Source organism: Lithobates pipiens, unplaced genomic scaffold (genome assembly GCF_037356315.1).
Source record: "Lithobates pipiens isolate NorthernLeopardFrog02 unplaced genomic scaffold, aLitPip1_a1.2 Scaffold_8, whole genome shotgun sequence".
Lineage (NCBI taxonomy): Eukaryota > Metazoa > Chordata > Amphibia > Anura > Ranidae > Lithobates > Lithobates pipiens.
Window position 1 is genome coordinate 223,732,374 of NW_027507903.1, and position 16,114 is coordinate 223,748,487.

At 41.5% G+C, this 16,114-nt stretch overlaps 1 protein-coding gene across 1 annotated transcript in view; it reads right to left on the minus strand.

Annotated features, from left to right (window-relative positions):
* The window catches only part of TWF1 (twinfilin actin binding protein 1), a 54,007-nt gene that overhangs the window by 21,585 nt on the left and 16,308 nt on the right, over positions 1–16,114 (minus strand). Inside the window, exons 2-3 of the mRNA XM_077472744.1 lie at positions 1,291–1,368; positions 273–451 (exon numbers count right to left, since the gene is read on the minus strand). Of these exons, the coding sequence (XP_077328870.1) occupies positions 273–451; positions 1,291–1,368 (257 nt within the window). The remainder of the gene's footprint in view (positions 1–272; positions 452–1,290; positions 1,369–16,114) is intronic.

Genomic DNA, 16,114 nt, shown 5'->3' on the forward strand with positions numbered 1-16,114 from the left:
TGTAGTTTGGCAACAGCTGGAGGTCCTCAAATTGCATATCCCTGGGATAGAGACAAGCACACAATATACAGTAAAGGATATGCTTTGTTCATATTTCATGTCTGAGGTTTACAACCACTTTCAGCATCATAAACTTTGACCAAATCCTCCTAACTTATTTAATTTTCTCTTGTAAATGTATTTTGCAGGCTCCCTACATATAACCATCATTTTATCTGCAATAATGAAATTAAACATCAAATTCTGTAAAGCAAGCTGTGGTCTGCACTTACATGAGAGTAGTCTGGTGACCAGGCAATGAAGACCCATTCGTAGCCCTGAGCATTCTGGGTATCCAAACGATACAAAATGTAACATGGTTGCTGATCTTCCAAAATTGGCAATATAAAGTCATCGTAGTCTTTGTCCCAAGAGCTTACTGGCTTTTCACGAACGCTCACAGTCAATTGCTCTATTAGTAAAACAAAGAAGAATTTACAGGAGATTAGCAATTTCCCCATTAACACTGCCACTTTACCTAGATTTCAGGATAGATATGCAAGATTTCATCTAAATATATATATATATATATATATATATATATATATATATATATATATATATATATATATATATATATATATACACACACACACACATACACACACATAATATATTATATATATAAAATATATTATATGTGCCCATTTAAAGCGGTAGTTGGCGATTTTTACCTACAGGTAAGCCTATAAGAGTTACTGTTACTTTTCCCCATTTAAATTTCCAGCGATCCAGAGCTGCAGTCATCCTGTGTCAGAGGCTAAAATGGGAGTGGCGATGGCACCCCTGTGTACTGTGACAGTGCTCAGGCCTAGTGATTGTCTGCTAGACCTGTACATAGTCAATAAGTGGATGTCATATGCTCTCCCATATCAGGTAGCATTGGGCTTTCTATCTGGTGGTAGCTGACGCAGGAGCAATGCTGGATCACTGATAATGTGAGTGTAACTGATGTAGGGTGTGGGGGGGGGGGGGGGGCAGTTTAGAAACACTCTGGATGGGCACAGCGACAGTATCATTGGAACCAATGTCCCCATTGCAAAATTTCCCATTTATTTTTGTTTTTCCTTCACTTCCAGTCCTGGTAACCATAGTCACCAGGACACACAGAGAGAAGTTAAATGAAAAAAAAAAAACAAACTGCTGTTTATGAGGCATGGAAGGTGCAGCTCTCTAAATAGATCTGTACTCTGGTGCATGAACACGCACTTTGCATTGAAGGCAGAAAGAAATAACAACTGGATTACAAACCATCTTCGATATCCAGCTTTAGCAGTCTGTACTTTCCGTTTCTGGCTTTGGCAAAGGTTTCTCGAACATCGTCACTTGCTGTTAATAAAAAGAAACATTGTTGCACTGTTGTATAAGGAAATACGGTATTAAAAATACAAAGACATTATTTTACATTCAGTCTGAATTAGATTGGCCTTTTTTTTTCCCCTTCCAAATACAACTTGAGTTTTTAGGTATATAAAGATTGCACTTGGGGCATATATCAATGAATGCATATATGACCCTATATATGAGTACCATTCAGTACAGCATCCAGCCTCCATGTATTTTAGCCTGCCATTGATTTTGACAAGCCGCTGACAGCGACGCTGGACTCTATGCCTCTCTGGTGCCCGAAAATGCCAGGATTTGATATGGGCTGGCCAAGCCGCCTGTATTCATATAGTCCAAGGCTGGCCACATACACTATTATTATTCATGATTTATATAGCACCAACAGTTTACGCAGCGCTATATAATAGAGGGGAGATAATTACAGTACAGTAGGGCTGAAACAACTAATCGATTAATCGACAACTAATCGATAATGAAATTAATCGAATACTATTTTCATAATCGATTAATCGGCCAGTATCATAATGGGGTTAAAAAAAAAAAAAAAAAATGAGCCCTTTATAGTATAAAAAGAGCAAATAATCACTACTGTAAATATTACTTTCACAATTCTACAGTAAAAAAAAAAAATGAACCCCTTACAGTAGTGATTATCTGCTTTTTTCTACTATAAGGGGCTCATTTTAGTTTTTTTAACCCTCATTACGTTACTAAACGTCTTAGATCTGGTTCACATCTATATGTTTATTGGTGCTTTTTGCAGAAATACACTACAGTTCATTTACATGGTTTCCTATGAGACACGTTCACATCTCAAAGGGTCAGGGACTTTTAACGCAAAATGGTGCTTTATTGGTTCAATATACTTCAATGGAGAAGCTGCAAAAAAGCATGTAATGCGTTTTTGCAGCAATGCGTTTTTTAATCTGCCCAAAAAAAAATACAAAAATGCAAATTGCCATAAAATCACGTGTGCAAAAATCAAAACATACAGCAAAAAGCACCGCAGAAACAGATCAAAAGCAAACTGCATAGGTATGTGCCGAGCCTTATGCTGGCCACACGGATCAGTTTTCAGATGAGAATATTCAGACGAAAAATCTTTGTACATTCGCTGAATGAAAGAATTTTGTTTGAAATTTTCACTTGTTTTTAACATTCTGTTTTTAAAATGAATGCAATTTCTGAACGGAAACCCATACACGGTCTGAAAATTCTTTTGACTAAGAAGTTTTCTATTATTTCCAAATTTTCCCATCACTGTGGTTGAAAATGAACGTCAATTTGACCCACTTTTTTTTTAAAGGTTATTAACTGATTAATCGAAACAATAAATCGGCCAACTAATCGATTATGAAAATAATCGTTAGTTGCAGCCCTACAGTACAGTACAATACAGAAAGGACAGGAGGGCCCTGTCCATAGAGCTTACATTCTAAAGGGAGGGGGTGGTGGTACAAAAGTTAAAAGATGCAGGGAATGATTTAATTGGGTTGTTCGGTGGGTGTGGGATAGGCTATATATATATACACACTATACAAAAATCAGCCAAAATTTGGTCATTTAGACAGTTCGTTCGTTTTTCGGCCATTTAATGGGCATAAATCGGTCGGGACATTTTTGACCCAAAAAACAAAAGGAAATTTTCTGCCAAACAAAACGATAAATTGAAAGGTTAATGGGTTTCCTGTCCAAACTGTTTGCACTAGGTATATGTAAAAAACGAACAAAAAACTGACAAAAAATTAAGTCAAGTCATTTATGTCCTGTCCATTGAATGATTTATTGGTCATTACATGATGGCACTATCGTGTGCTCAGGAACAGTTTGGTGATCAACAATGCCTTTTCAAGAATGATGGAGCACCTTGCCATAAGGCAAAAGTGATAACCAAGTGGCTTGGGGAACAAAACATTGAAATTTTGGGTCCATGGCCAGGAAACTCCCTAGACATTAATTCCATTGAGAACTTGTGGTCAATCCTCAAGAAGCGGGTGAAGAAAAAAAAAAAAACTTGCGGAGGTCTTGAAAAAGAAGGGTCAACACTGCAAATGTTGACTCTTTGCATAAACTTAATATCATTGTCAATAAAAGACTTTGACACTTATGAAATGCTTGTAATTATACCATAGTAACATCAGACAAAAAGGTTGAAAACCAATGAAGCAGCAGACTTGAAAACTGTGAAAATTAATATTTATATTCGTCTCACAATTTTGGCCATGGCTGTAGATATTTTGTCTCATGCTTTTCAGAGTTGATCATTTTCCACCTTGGAAACGGTTTGATACATGGATTTATTTTGACACATGCCATTGTTTGGCCTACTATATCCTTGACACATTATTTTCACATAAAGTTTGACCAACATACACAAGAGGGTAGCCAAAATCACTGTTGATCCAGCAACCTCCAAAATGAATAAAGGTCAGTAAGCACTTTGGGATATTTGATGACCCATCCGAATTGATCAGATCTTCCAACATTATCCATAAATCTGTTACTCTCCCTCTAAAAGGATTTCACCACCATAAACTGAAGAATATAATATAGTATAGAAATTTTATTGCAATAGATTTTGAAATGACAAAAAATATTGCACTTACATGTAACTGTGCCCTGACACGGCACGAATGTATACAGTCTTTTTGTCTAAATGCCGGCGCTGCTCCCTCCTGTTATCGGCCTGCGTTCCACCATAAGGAAGTTCAGCCCGAGCATGATGTCATGACGGAAAGCAGTTTCATTGTTTTACTTCAGAGGAGTAAACTCCTTTTTATGTTGATAGTTTTTGCATAATTTTCCAGACCTGCTTTTGTAGCAGCTTTTGTTTATTTATGCAAATTTATTTTGCCATCAGCATATTATTATAGCATATGGGGACCCACTTAGGGCCTCATTTTGTCTAATGCTGGCCCTGTCCAAACACAAATGTTTGCCTTGGCAGATCATTTTTGTTTAAAGGCTACGTTTGCCTTAACACGCAACATGCTCCTATGCAGCAATCTTCTGCCCCTAGGGCTCCCCACTTTGACAGCAGGTAGGAGATCTTCTCCCCGCACCTTCTGTCACAATTGGAAAATAGCGTGGCCATGTGGAGCTCTGCCCACACGGCCACATTATTTATTCACAGTTTCCTGTGAATTGGTTAGCCACTGTGGCTGGCGGCTTGTAGTTCTCAATCAGCGAAAGGCACTGGTAAATGCCCTTGTAGTCCATTGATCTCCCTGCCATTCATTTACTGCCTGCCCATATCGGTAGTATGGGCAAACAGTGTACTGACTGTCTGCAGGATCCAGGCATATTATCACGATCTGCTGATAGCAGGTGCAATGAAAAAAATATATATTATTTTATTATTATCATCATCATCATCATCATCATCATCATCATCATCAACATGCTAATTTTTTTACCTGCAAAAAAATGTGCGCTTATTTTTATTTTTTACAAAAGGTGAACTTATCCTTTAAAAAGGAGGGGTTCAGCCAAAGCTTCTTTGGCTGTACTTCTATGTATCACAGGAGTGCAAATTGTTTTGCACTCCTGTGAGCCATTTTCAGCAGAGAGCAGGCTGAAGTCCCCAATGTCAGTCCAGGCACCACGTCACCCCGACCACAGAGGCTGGATCTGCCAGGTGCCTGGACTTACACCCGTCTCATCCTCGCCCCCTCCACAACTTAGCGCTCCAATGAGCGAGGAGGGAGCAAAGCAGAGAGCTGCAACTGACAGTCTGCAGCTCTCTGCTCATGGAGCACTGAAAACAAAGTGATCAGCGATGTTCGATCGCTCAGTTCTCAGTGCAGAGGCGCCAGATGCAGCATCAGACCGATGCTTTATCCACCTAGGAAAGTATGAATGGGGGCAAAAAAAAAGAAAAAATCCTTTACTTCTCTTAACAAATAGAGGAAAGAAGAGGGAGTGCACTGCAGTTGCCTCCAACACTGGCTTATCTCAAGAGGAAACAATATAGTGTTCAGACAAGGTTTCCGCCGCCCGATCATTACTTTCTGGGTTGTCGGTGTTGGCAAGCACCTCAAACAAAAAACAGTTGAATCAACAGTCAACTCAGGTCTATGGGTAAACATAGTGATTAGCTTGAAGATAAGCAATTAGCTCTACGGGTTAACCCTTACGCTTTTGTAGCCGTTTTTGCACACGTTTAAAAAAATAATTTTAGGCCCAAAGATTACATAAAACTCCCAAAACATGGTATATCTTCTGAATGCAAATAAAATAGTGGTAACTCCAATTTATTATGTCACACAAAATTATTACAACGGTTTATAAAAACACAAAATTTCAGTAGAAAAAAAAACAGGTAAGCCTATAATTTTTTTAAAAAAAAATAATAAAAACCACGTACCTGTAGCTACTGTGAATTTCTCCTTAACTTGCATAGTTTAGGAGATATTTACTGCATACACATGCCAATGTCATAAGCACATGCGCACTGAAGAGGAGGCTCGTACGTGCCATTTCTTCAGCTAGTGTGCCATTACCGGCGGCTCCCGTGCACGCGCTGAGTGGCTCACGAGCAGCTGGAGTACTTTCAGAAGTGATTGTGTTTCTTGAGCTTACCGTTTCCACCAGCTCGCCATAGAAACGATCTGATGATGCAGCCAGCTGATCAAAGATTGATTGTCTTTGATCACTTCTATGGCTTTGGTAGACCAGAGCAACATCATGACGTCCCTTTTCGATCTAGTAAACTTTTACTTTTAAGCAAAAGATGAACATTTTTTTGGTTTATCTTTTAAAGGTAAAAAAGGAGCGATTTGTTTTTTGAGGCATCACATCGAATGTTAGAGCAAGAGCAATAATTATAGAGCTAGTCCTTCTCTGTAACTCTAAACAGGTTACCTGTAAAGTTGTTTAAAAGTGTTGCCTACAGAGATTTTTAAAGTAGTGTAGTTTGACGAAATTCCACAAGTGTGCACAATTTTAAAGAATGACATGTTATGCCGCATACACACGTAGCAGACTATCCGGCGGACTTAGTCTGGTGGACTTCCCGCCGGACTTTCCGAACGAGCCCACACACGGCACTTTTTCAGCTGACCAATACGGTGTACTAAGTCCGCCGGACTACCCACCATACTTTTGAAATGAACGGACTCGCCCACACACGTGGAGGAAAGTTCGCTCATTTTGAGCACGTCTCCAGGTAGCCGGGGCCAGCGAAAGAGGCATCGCTGGCCCCGTCACCTGGTATGGACTTAAAGGGGGACCCCAACGCCAAAAATAAATAAATAAATAAAAAAATCGGCGTGGGGGTCCCCCCCAGGTCCACATCAGACCCTTGTCCGAGCACGCTACCCGGCTGGCCAGGAAAGGGGGGGGGGGGGACGAGCAATCGCCCCCCCCTCCTGACCCGTACCAGGCCGCGTGCCCTCAACATGGGGGGTGCCTTGGGGAAGGGGGGGCCGCACGGCCCCCCCCCACCCCAAAGCACCTTGTCCCCATGTTGATTATACAGCGATCAGTGCTATAAAAATGCAGATTACTGTATAAAATGTCACTGACAGGGAAGGGGTTAACACTAGGGGGAGATCAAGGGGTCAACTGTGTTCCCTATCTGTGTATTTTAACTGTGCGGAATGGGACTGATTAGAGGAGATGACAGATCGTTGTTCCTAGCTCGTAGGAACGCACAATCTGTTTCTCCTCTCAGAACTGGGATTTGTGTGTTTATACATACACACATCCCTGTTCTGCCTCTCGTGCCCGCGGTCGCTCATGGCCAGCATTGGCACTCCCGCTATCCCACTTAAAAGGGAGCTATGACAGTTTGCGGGATCGTGCCAAACTTCTGCAGTATAATGACGGCGGCTGGTCGAAAAGTGGTTAAAGGTTAAATTCCTTTTTTTTTTTCAATCGGATAGAATTTCACTTTTTAGAAGAAATAGAAGCCCCTTGTAATGCCTTTTCTACCCAAGCCATCCCAATGTGCTTATCTCTCGCTTTCCCAGTCCATGGTAGCTTTAAATCTGCACCTCTCTGTTCAAAATTAAAAAGTATCCTCAGCCCATCACTTCCTGTATGTAGATCATGTAACTATCCAGGAAACTTAATATCCCATCATGCACTGCCTTACTGCATCACAGAATAGAGAGTGTTTTTCTTCTGTGGACCACACCTCCCTCAATACTATACCACTTTCCTATTTCTTCCTTTAAAGGTGGACATACACTGTACAATCTGATTGTATAATCTCCTTTAGATCTACCACCAGCTGAGCCTTTAAGGTTAGGGGTCACAGCCAGGTGTTATGTTGCTTTTCAATTGAGATTAGATGATGTGGTAAGTGTATGCTAAAAAATAACAAGCAGAAAATTTTACTGGAGCCAAAAACATGCTATAACTCCAAAACAATCTATGGATTTCCAGAAGCCAGAACTAATGTACTTTGTTATATTGTACATATCCTCCTACAATAACCAACTAGGCAAGAAAAAAAAATCTTCTAGCTGGAACAGGTGTTTCATGTTTGCACTAAACAGAATAATCATAAAAACGGTAATAAAAAGGTCAGGTAGCCTTGTTTCACCAGACGGTACAAAATGAATAAGTGGAACAAAGTCCTCTGTTCAATGTCCATGTTCTCAGATAAATAGATAGAAACAAAGATGGTCTGCATGTGCTTATGTGAAAGTCAAGGCACCACTTGACCAGCCAGGCCTCTGATCTGCTCTAATATACATGATTTATTACATGTACAGTACTGATAACCACACCTGGAAAGGCAGCTCTGCTCACTTGTGTAACTTTACTCCTAAGGGTAGATTTAAGCCTAAAACGTGATCAGAAAATTTTATAAAAAATACAGGATTTCGAAGCAAGCATAGGATAATCTGATTGTTAGTATACCGCTTTCGAGAGCCGATGAGGACAGGTCGTGCCAAATTATCTGATAAGAGAAAATGTTTTCATGTTTTGTCTTATGAGACCAAACAATTTTTGTTTATCCAGTACAGTTTTTGTCCGAAAATACTACATCACTTCCGAATTTTTATTCTGTCGTACGTTAATTTCTTAACTTTAGTAAGCTTTATTTTCAACATGAGAAAAAAAAAAAAGGGGGGGACGATCATTCTTCCGATAATCTCATCCTGTGTGCCAGGCTTTAGACGTGTGTCTAAGGCCAGCCATTGACGGAGCACATTTCTTTCCTAGAACCACAAGTCAGTGTCGATGAGGGAATCCCTCCCGGCGAGCCATTGTGTTCTCCCAATGGGGAGGTGAGGGCAGCCGCTAGCAATGATCACATGTAAAAGCCAACCGGCTGCTTGTACCCAAGTTGATCGATCAACTTAGGTATAATTAGCCTGCTCATACGGTTGCGAGGCATTTGTGGTGTCTGGTGTGCTAGCTGCCACTGATCGCTACATTGCCGGTAAACTTTGCTGTGGGTGTGAAGGTGAAAAATCATGACTGCAGCATATAAGACGGGGTCCACTGTTTGATGTAGCTTAAGGGGGGGGAGGGACAATTGACAGGAAGAAATTTTTTTTTAACGCAACTGCGCATTTTTTCAGCCCCCCAACCGCACACTTAGATGAAGCCTAAGAGTAGTGCTCATCATACAAATTCTGACAACACAGCATTTACCAGGTTTACGTCTTTTTTTCCACCATAAACAGCCAGCTAGTTCTGGAAGTATAAGACAATCTTGTATCTGAATGACAAACAAAGTATCCAAATAAAGAAATTGTTTGAACAAATTAGTTCCACAGTGATGAACTAAGAAAACTAGAGAATTTAACTTTCATCAGTGGTGAAAAAAGTCAGAATAACGAAAGACAATTGCGCGGATGTGCAACTCTGTACCCAAATAAAATTTATGTTCTTTTTTTTCTACAATAATCTTTTGGTGGTATTTGATCGCCTCTGTGTTTTTTATTTTTTTGCAATATAAAACAAACAAAAAAAATAAAAAAATAGTTTTTTACTTTTCCCTAGAATACATATACAATAAAACAATTAAAAATTATAATAATAATAATAATAATAAAATATGTTTTCATCAGTTTAGGCCAATATGTATTCTTCTACATATTTTTGGAACAAAAAAAAATCCCAACAAACATATTGATTGGTTTGCACTAAAGTTATAGTGTTTACAAAATAGGAGAGAGGTTTAGGGACTATTTTTTTATTTTTATTGTTTTTACTAGTAATGGTGGGGGGATCAGCGATTTTTTGCGGGGACTGAGACATTGTGGTGGACAAATCTGACCCTGTGACACTTTTTGGTGACCAGTGACACCAATACAGTGATCAGTGCTATAAAAATGCACTGATCACTGTATAAATCTCACTGGCAGGGAAAGGGTTAACACTAGGGGTGATCAAAGGGTTAAGTGTTCCCTAGGGAGGTGCTTTCTGTCAGGGGGATGGACTAACAGAGACACAGAGAGATTGCTGTTCCTGATCACCAGAAACAGCTCATCTCTCTCTTTCCTCTGTTCAGAACGGAAAACCGCCTTGTTTACATAGGCAGATTCCTGTTCTGCCTCTGCAGAGGAGTGATTGGCTCCCGTGCATGCCCCCTTTATCTATTACACAGGTACATTGTCTTGAACAATAGAGGCGCCTTGCTGTAATATATATGTGGTGGGCGGTCTTTAAGTGAATAAAGCAGGACTAAATTGGCGAGTCTCTGCAGCAGCTACCATAACGTGCTGCTGATGACAGACTCACCTGCTCTTGTGCAGCAATGCGCAGTCTGTGCTCCTTACCTTGTTGCTCAATTGCTACCACTGCTATCCTTTCCTGGTCTTCTTGCACTTTCATGATCTCCTTTGTTCACTGACTAAGCAGCTATTGATGATGCAACTCCGACACATGTGAGGATTATACACTGAACTGTGCATGCTCTGTAGTCAGTATACAATTTCTCAAAAAATAAATAAATAAAAAATCGGTAGCAGAAAGTTTTTCTGGTAGAAGAGGCATACAAATTTGTAAAATTTTAAAAGCGGAGGTTCACACAAAAATTTTCACCTCTGCTTTTCGGAACCTACACCCCCCCCCCCCCCCCCCGGGTGTCACATTTGGCACCTTTCAGGGGGGGGGGGAGCAAATACCTGCCTAAGACAGGTATTTGCACCCACTTCCAAGCATAGACTCCCCCATGGGAGTCTATGCCTCTTACCGACCCCCGCGCGCTGTCTGCTGGGACACACACGGGTCCCAGGAGATAGCGGGGACCAGTTAGGACGCGCAGCGCAACTCGTGCATACACAGTAGGGAACCGGAAGTGAAGCCACAACGCTTCACTTCCTGATTACCTCACCAAGGATGGCGGCGACAGCTGCCGAGAGTCGAGCGATTGATTGGCTTGCAACATTGCTGGACCCTGGGACAGGTAAAAGTCCATTTATTAAAAAAAGTCAGCAGCTGCAGTATTTGTAGCTGCTGGTATTTTTTTTTTTTTTTTTTTTTGGGTGGACTCCCTCTAAGTCTAGATGTCCTAGAAGTTTGAGGTGAGAGGTCACCTGGTGTCTAAAGTCAGTCATACAGGGCTTGAATTTTCTGCTCAATTTGCTGAAATTCAATCCTTGGATGGCCCTATTGATTACCACCTGGCTTGACAAATGTTGATTTAAAAATTGGCTTAGCTGGATGGAAAATATTCAGCTAAATTGTGAATTTAGCCAATTGGGTATTTAGGTAGCTGTGGATGTTGCTGCTGTCCAACTAAAATAGTTGGAAGTGCAGATTCAGGAATACCGACAAGAGCCAAAAAAACAAAAAAAAAAAAAAGTGTATAGCTAGCTTCTCCCTTCTTTAGATCAGGGGTCTCCAAACTTTGGCCCTCCAGTTGTTCAGGAACTACAATTCCCACCATGCCTAGTCATGTCTGTGAATGTCAGAGTTTTACAATGCTTCATGGGAGGTGTAGTTCTGCAACAGCTGGAGAGCCATAGTTTGGAGATCCCTGTTAGATTGTAAGCTCCATGAGCAGGGCCCTCCTATTCCTTCTTTATCGAACTGTATTGCAATGGCCCCTTTTATTCTGTAAAGTACTCCGTAAACTGTTGGCACAATAAATATCCTGTATAATAATAATATAGCTAGCTTTAGGCTGTATTCACACCTATGCAGTTTTAGTGCTTTTTGCAGGTTTGCACTACAGTCCATTCAACATGGTTTCATATGGAACACATTTTGTAGTGCAAATCTGCAAAATGCAAAAAGCACTAAAACTGCATAGGTGTGAATCCAGCCTAACAGTTGCTGCTCTAATAACTGCCAGCCCTCATGCTATTAACAAAATCCGCCTACTGAAAGCATAAAAAGTATTGCTTAGCAGCTCCTAAAAGGTAAGAAAATGGTAGCATTAGTGTTGGCAATGAACAGGGTAAACGATTTTAGACCCCCAAGGGGCCTTGTACATCTGATATCCGCAAACAAAATAATGTTAAATATGTGGGTAAACTTAATTTCTCACAGGTAACTATGCAAAGTTATAATTTAGGATAATAATAGGTTTGGACTCTTGATACTGGTTCTTTTTTTTTTTTTTTTTTAACAGTCAAGAGATTATACTGTGGGAAAATGAGAGCCAATAGGAAACATTTGACCTATATCCTCCTTTAGGACAGGCGTTTCCAAAAATTCTAATGTATAGAGACAAGTATTCCTCCAAGTGTGCATAGTGAGTCAAGCACTGGCCTTGAATCTGCGGCTTCTGTCAACAGATCCTTCCCGAGCAGCACACTACCTTCTGAGAGACTATTGAAGCAACATTCTAAATAAAATAGATGCGCCTAACATGTTTGTATGGACATTCCTAGGCCCTGTACATGTTTTTACACTATCATACTTGCCAACAATCCCGGGAAAATCAGGAATGTTTTAGGCAAAAAACGGCCAGCGGGCTACATAAATATGGCCGCTGCTGTGAGAACTAATCCCTGCGTGTTCAGTGGAGAGGGGAGGGGCAGCCAATCGGCTTCTCTTTTCAAGTAGACAATTCTCTTGTACACTGAAGCCAATTGGTTGCATGGCCCAAAGGCCCCTCTGCTCTCCACATGTGAAAGCCGGGAACTGTGTAGCTGCCGCAGATGGGGACAGACGCATGAACGAGGCTGGCTCCACTGGCAGATGTAAGGAGGGACTCCGTTGGCAGGGGGCACATGATGTAAGGAGGGACTCCGCTGGCAGGGGGCACATGATGGCAGATGACAAGCTCAGGGCTCTAACTGACTCTGCATTATGGTCAGTTGAATGATTTCATTTTCTATTACAATGTAATATTAGAAAAAATGTGCTTCAATCATCCTGACACCACAACAACCATGGTGCCGGGAAGATTGAAGCACTAACACCAAGTGTTTGGAGCATCTTTATCTGCTTATTGTTAAACTTTATAGAATACACATTTTTCTAATGTGGTTCAGAGAGAGAGAGAGAGAGTCTCTCTTTCTCTCTTCTTTCCCAACTATGCCATGCCCACAAACGGGTGCCCCGCCTCATAATTAGAATAAGACTCCATGTACAGGCGAAAAAGTGTCCCTATAAAAAAATTTTTACAATATATTGGCAACTATGCAATAGAATGCATCTTAAGGCCAAGCTTCATACAATTAGTTATAGATGAACCTATTATAGTGATAAAGGCCAGTTATTTTTACAACAAATAGATATCTCTTTTACAAAAGCAGTAAACAGGGAAGGCCAGCAAATTTATTGAAACTTTACTACATGTATGTGATTGAGTATAGTAACTCTATACAAAATATTACTGGTCATATTGCTTCAGTAAACATTGCGGGTATGATACATTTTGAAACATGGGACTGCACAAAGTCCGACGTCACAATCAGGATAATGGAACTTGGTTTTCTTTCGGATTTTCTTTCCACTGTCATCTCGCTTGGAGAAACAAATCACGCACATCCTTGTGGGTGCCGACTTTTTTTTTCCAGTTGGTGGGATGTACTCCACGAAGTGACGACCAGTCAGGCATTCTGGATTGACAATGCCAGCAGCACGACATCTAGCTCTAATCAGCCTTTTGTGTTTGGTGGTTCAGAAAGATATGTTCAGAAACTTTCTAAACAAAGTCAGCATGAAGCACAGGCTTGTCACTTTTTTTTTTTTTTTGTAGAATGTAGGCATTCCATAAGCATTGCTCAAGAAGATGCCTGAAGATCTCCTTGTAATACTTTCGTTGTTTTCTCATTGCTGGATAAAATGTCATTGCTTGGTCGGCTCTGTCAACACTTCCCATGGTGTTGTAGTCCATCACTACCTGTGGCTTCATGGATGTCATGGTACACACAACAGGTGGGAATGACACTGGAGGTATTATGGATTGTACTCATTAGGCACACCATCGCAGTGCCATCATTTTGACTTTCTGCCAGGCAACCATTTCTCCTGTCTTGAGCTTCTTATTGCTAAAGATTGGCAGCATGTCACACCGATTAGCCCTAATGGTTCCGCAGGCGTTTTGTTCTGCAGAAGGAACTCAAAGTTCAGGAGATGTGTAAAAGTTGTCTGTAGTTACTCAATAGCCCTGATTTAGCAATGGCTCAATCAGTGAAAGAACGGAAGATGTTGCCATTCAATAATTACTGTATTTTGGGTTGAAATTGGTTCCTTTCCCAGTGTATAGGACAGAATTCCAAATGTAACCAGTTGTCATTACATGAAGGATTTGATGCCATATATTGTATCCAGCTGAGCCTTCCCTTGTAGGCCATTAGACTTTCATCTATGCTAATGTCTGGCACATAGCTCAGTTGGGAATTCTCATTTGATATACTTCCCAAATCTTCTTGCGTTTTGGTGCTGGATTAGTAGTTTCAAATTCTTAATTGTTTTCGAAGTGTAAATACTTCATTATCAGGGAAAATTTGTACTCTGACATGACCGTGCCAAAGAATGGAGCGGCAAGTAATTTATTGGTTGTCCAATACCACTTGTGCAGGAGTTTCCCCACTACTCCCATAAGAATTATTAGGCCCAGAAATTTCCAAACATCCTCTTTGGTCACTGGTTCCCACTTTTTGCTCCTTGAAAACTTCCGATAGCAGCTTGTTGCTCTTAGTACTGGTTTGTCTCCCTAACTTTTTTCAATAACCTCATCGGTCAAAAATAGTTGTAGGTCTGCCAAGGGGTTGTCATCTTCAACATCCACTTTCATATCAGGTGCTCCAGTAAATGGGAATCTTGGGGCACATAGCATGATATGTACCACAGTCAATAGAGCACCAAATCCACACATCACTGAGCTCAGTCACAGAATCGTTGCTGAAATCACTTTCTGTGTCGGATGACGATTCTCCCCACGAATCGCTATCACTCAATTCTGCAAGTGATTCTGTATCACTGTTTTCCAGCAGGTCATAAACTGCTTTTTTAGAGGCACTCTTTTTGGATGCCATGGTCGCTCTCCAGTTTCCAGGCAGAAAGTACAGTAAAACTGCAGGCCGGACACTGGACAGAGCAAGGGGGGGGGGGGGCAAACTGAGGTCAAATTATTTGATACATTGTAAGCTTATTGGATTACATTACTGTATGTGTGTATTGCGTTTTACACATTTTGAATCTGCTGCTGGTTCCACCCCCCCCTCATTGCGATGCTCACAGGGAAGGGAAGCCGGAACACACAGAGCATCAGACAGAAGATCCAGCAGGAGGGATCGTGGGGACAAGGTAAATAACCTCTTCCAGGATCCAGCGATGCAATCCCAAGTTCGGGGGTTACCACTAATGGTAAAGAAATTTCACCCCAAGCCACAACTGGGGATACCACCAAGGAGGTTAAAGTATATGTTAACTTGACATTGTTCTGATATGTGTCTGCATTACCATGTACTTGTATCAAAAAGTATCCTGTTCTCTTTGCATAATTTCCTATGTTTGAATCACCTACTGATCCTGGCAGTCCCCCCTGCTTTTCTATTTCAAACTGATCATGGCAGGCACGGAACGCATTCCATCACAGTTTTTTTTTCTTTGCTTTCTGCTTGGGAGCACAGCCTGCCTATACTCCAATGTTCAGAATTGTGCTGGCACAACCCCTGCACAGCTCTACACTGGGAAGATCAGTGTACTTCAGATTTTCTCTATCATCTGCTGACACTACTCCCCGGCCATTTATGTCTGCATTTTACATAAAACTGTACCCGTGTCCTGGCTGGACTGCTGTTGCCACCCCCCCCCCCCCCCCCCCCAATGTCCAACATCTCTGTAAACTGAAAATATAAATCACTTTTAACCACTAGAGATCCGCGCTATCGCCGAATGACGGCGACAGAGCGGACTTGCTTTGCTGGGATGACGTCTACTGACGTCGTCCCGTGCACGAGCGGCCTGCACACGGCGCACTCTGTGATCAGCGAGTCTGAGACTCGCCGGATCATGGATCTGAGCAAGGGGTCAATCCCGACCCCTTAATGACAGCTGATCATGTGACAACAGAGCCGGTAATCGGCTATTTTTCTTCCTTGCGCTGACAGCACGAGGAGAAAAAAAAAAAGCCAATCACCGGCGGCCGTGATCGGGACATCAGTCCCGATCATGGCCAGCTTATCAGTGCCCACCTGCCCCCTGCCAGTGCCACCTAAATAATAAAAAAGTGTCACCCACCAGTGCCCACAGTGCCACCCATCAGTGCCCACAATCTGCCTCAACAACAGTGCTGCACCCCAGTGCCACATATCCGTGCCCATCAGTGTCATCTACCAGTGCCCATCAGTGCCACCTATCA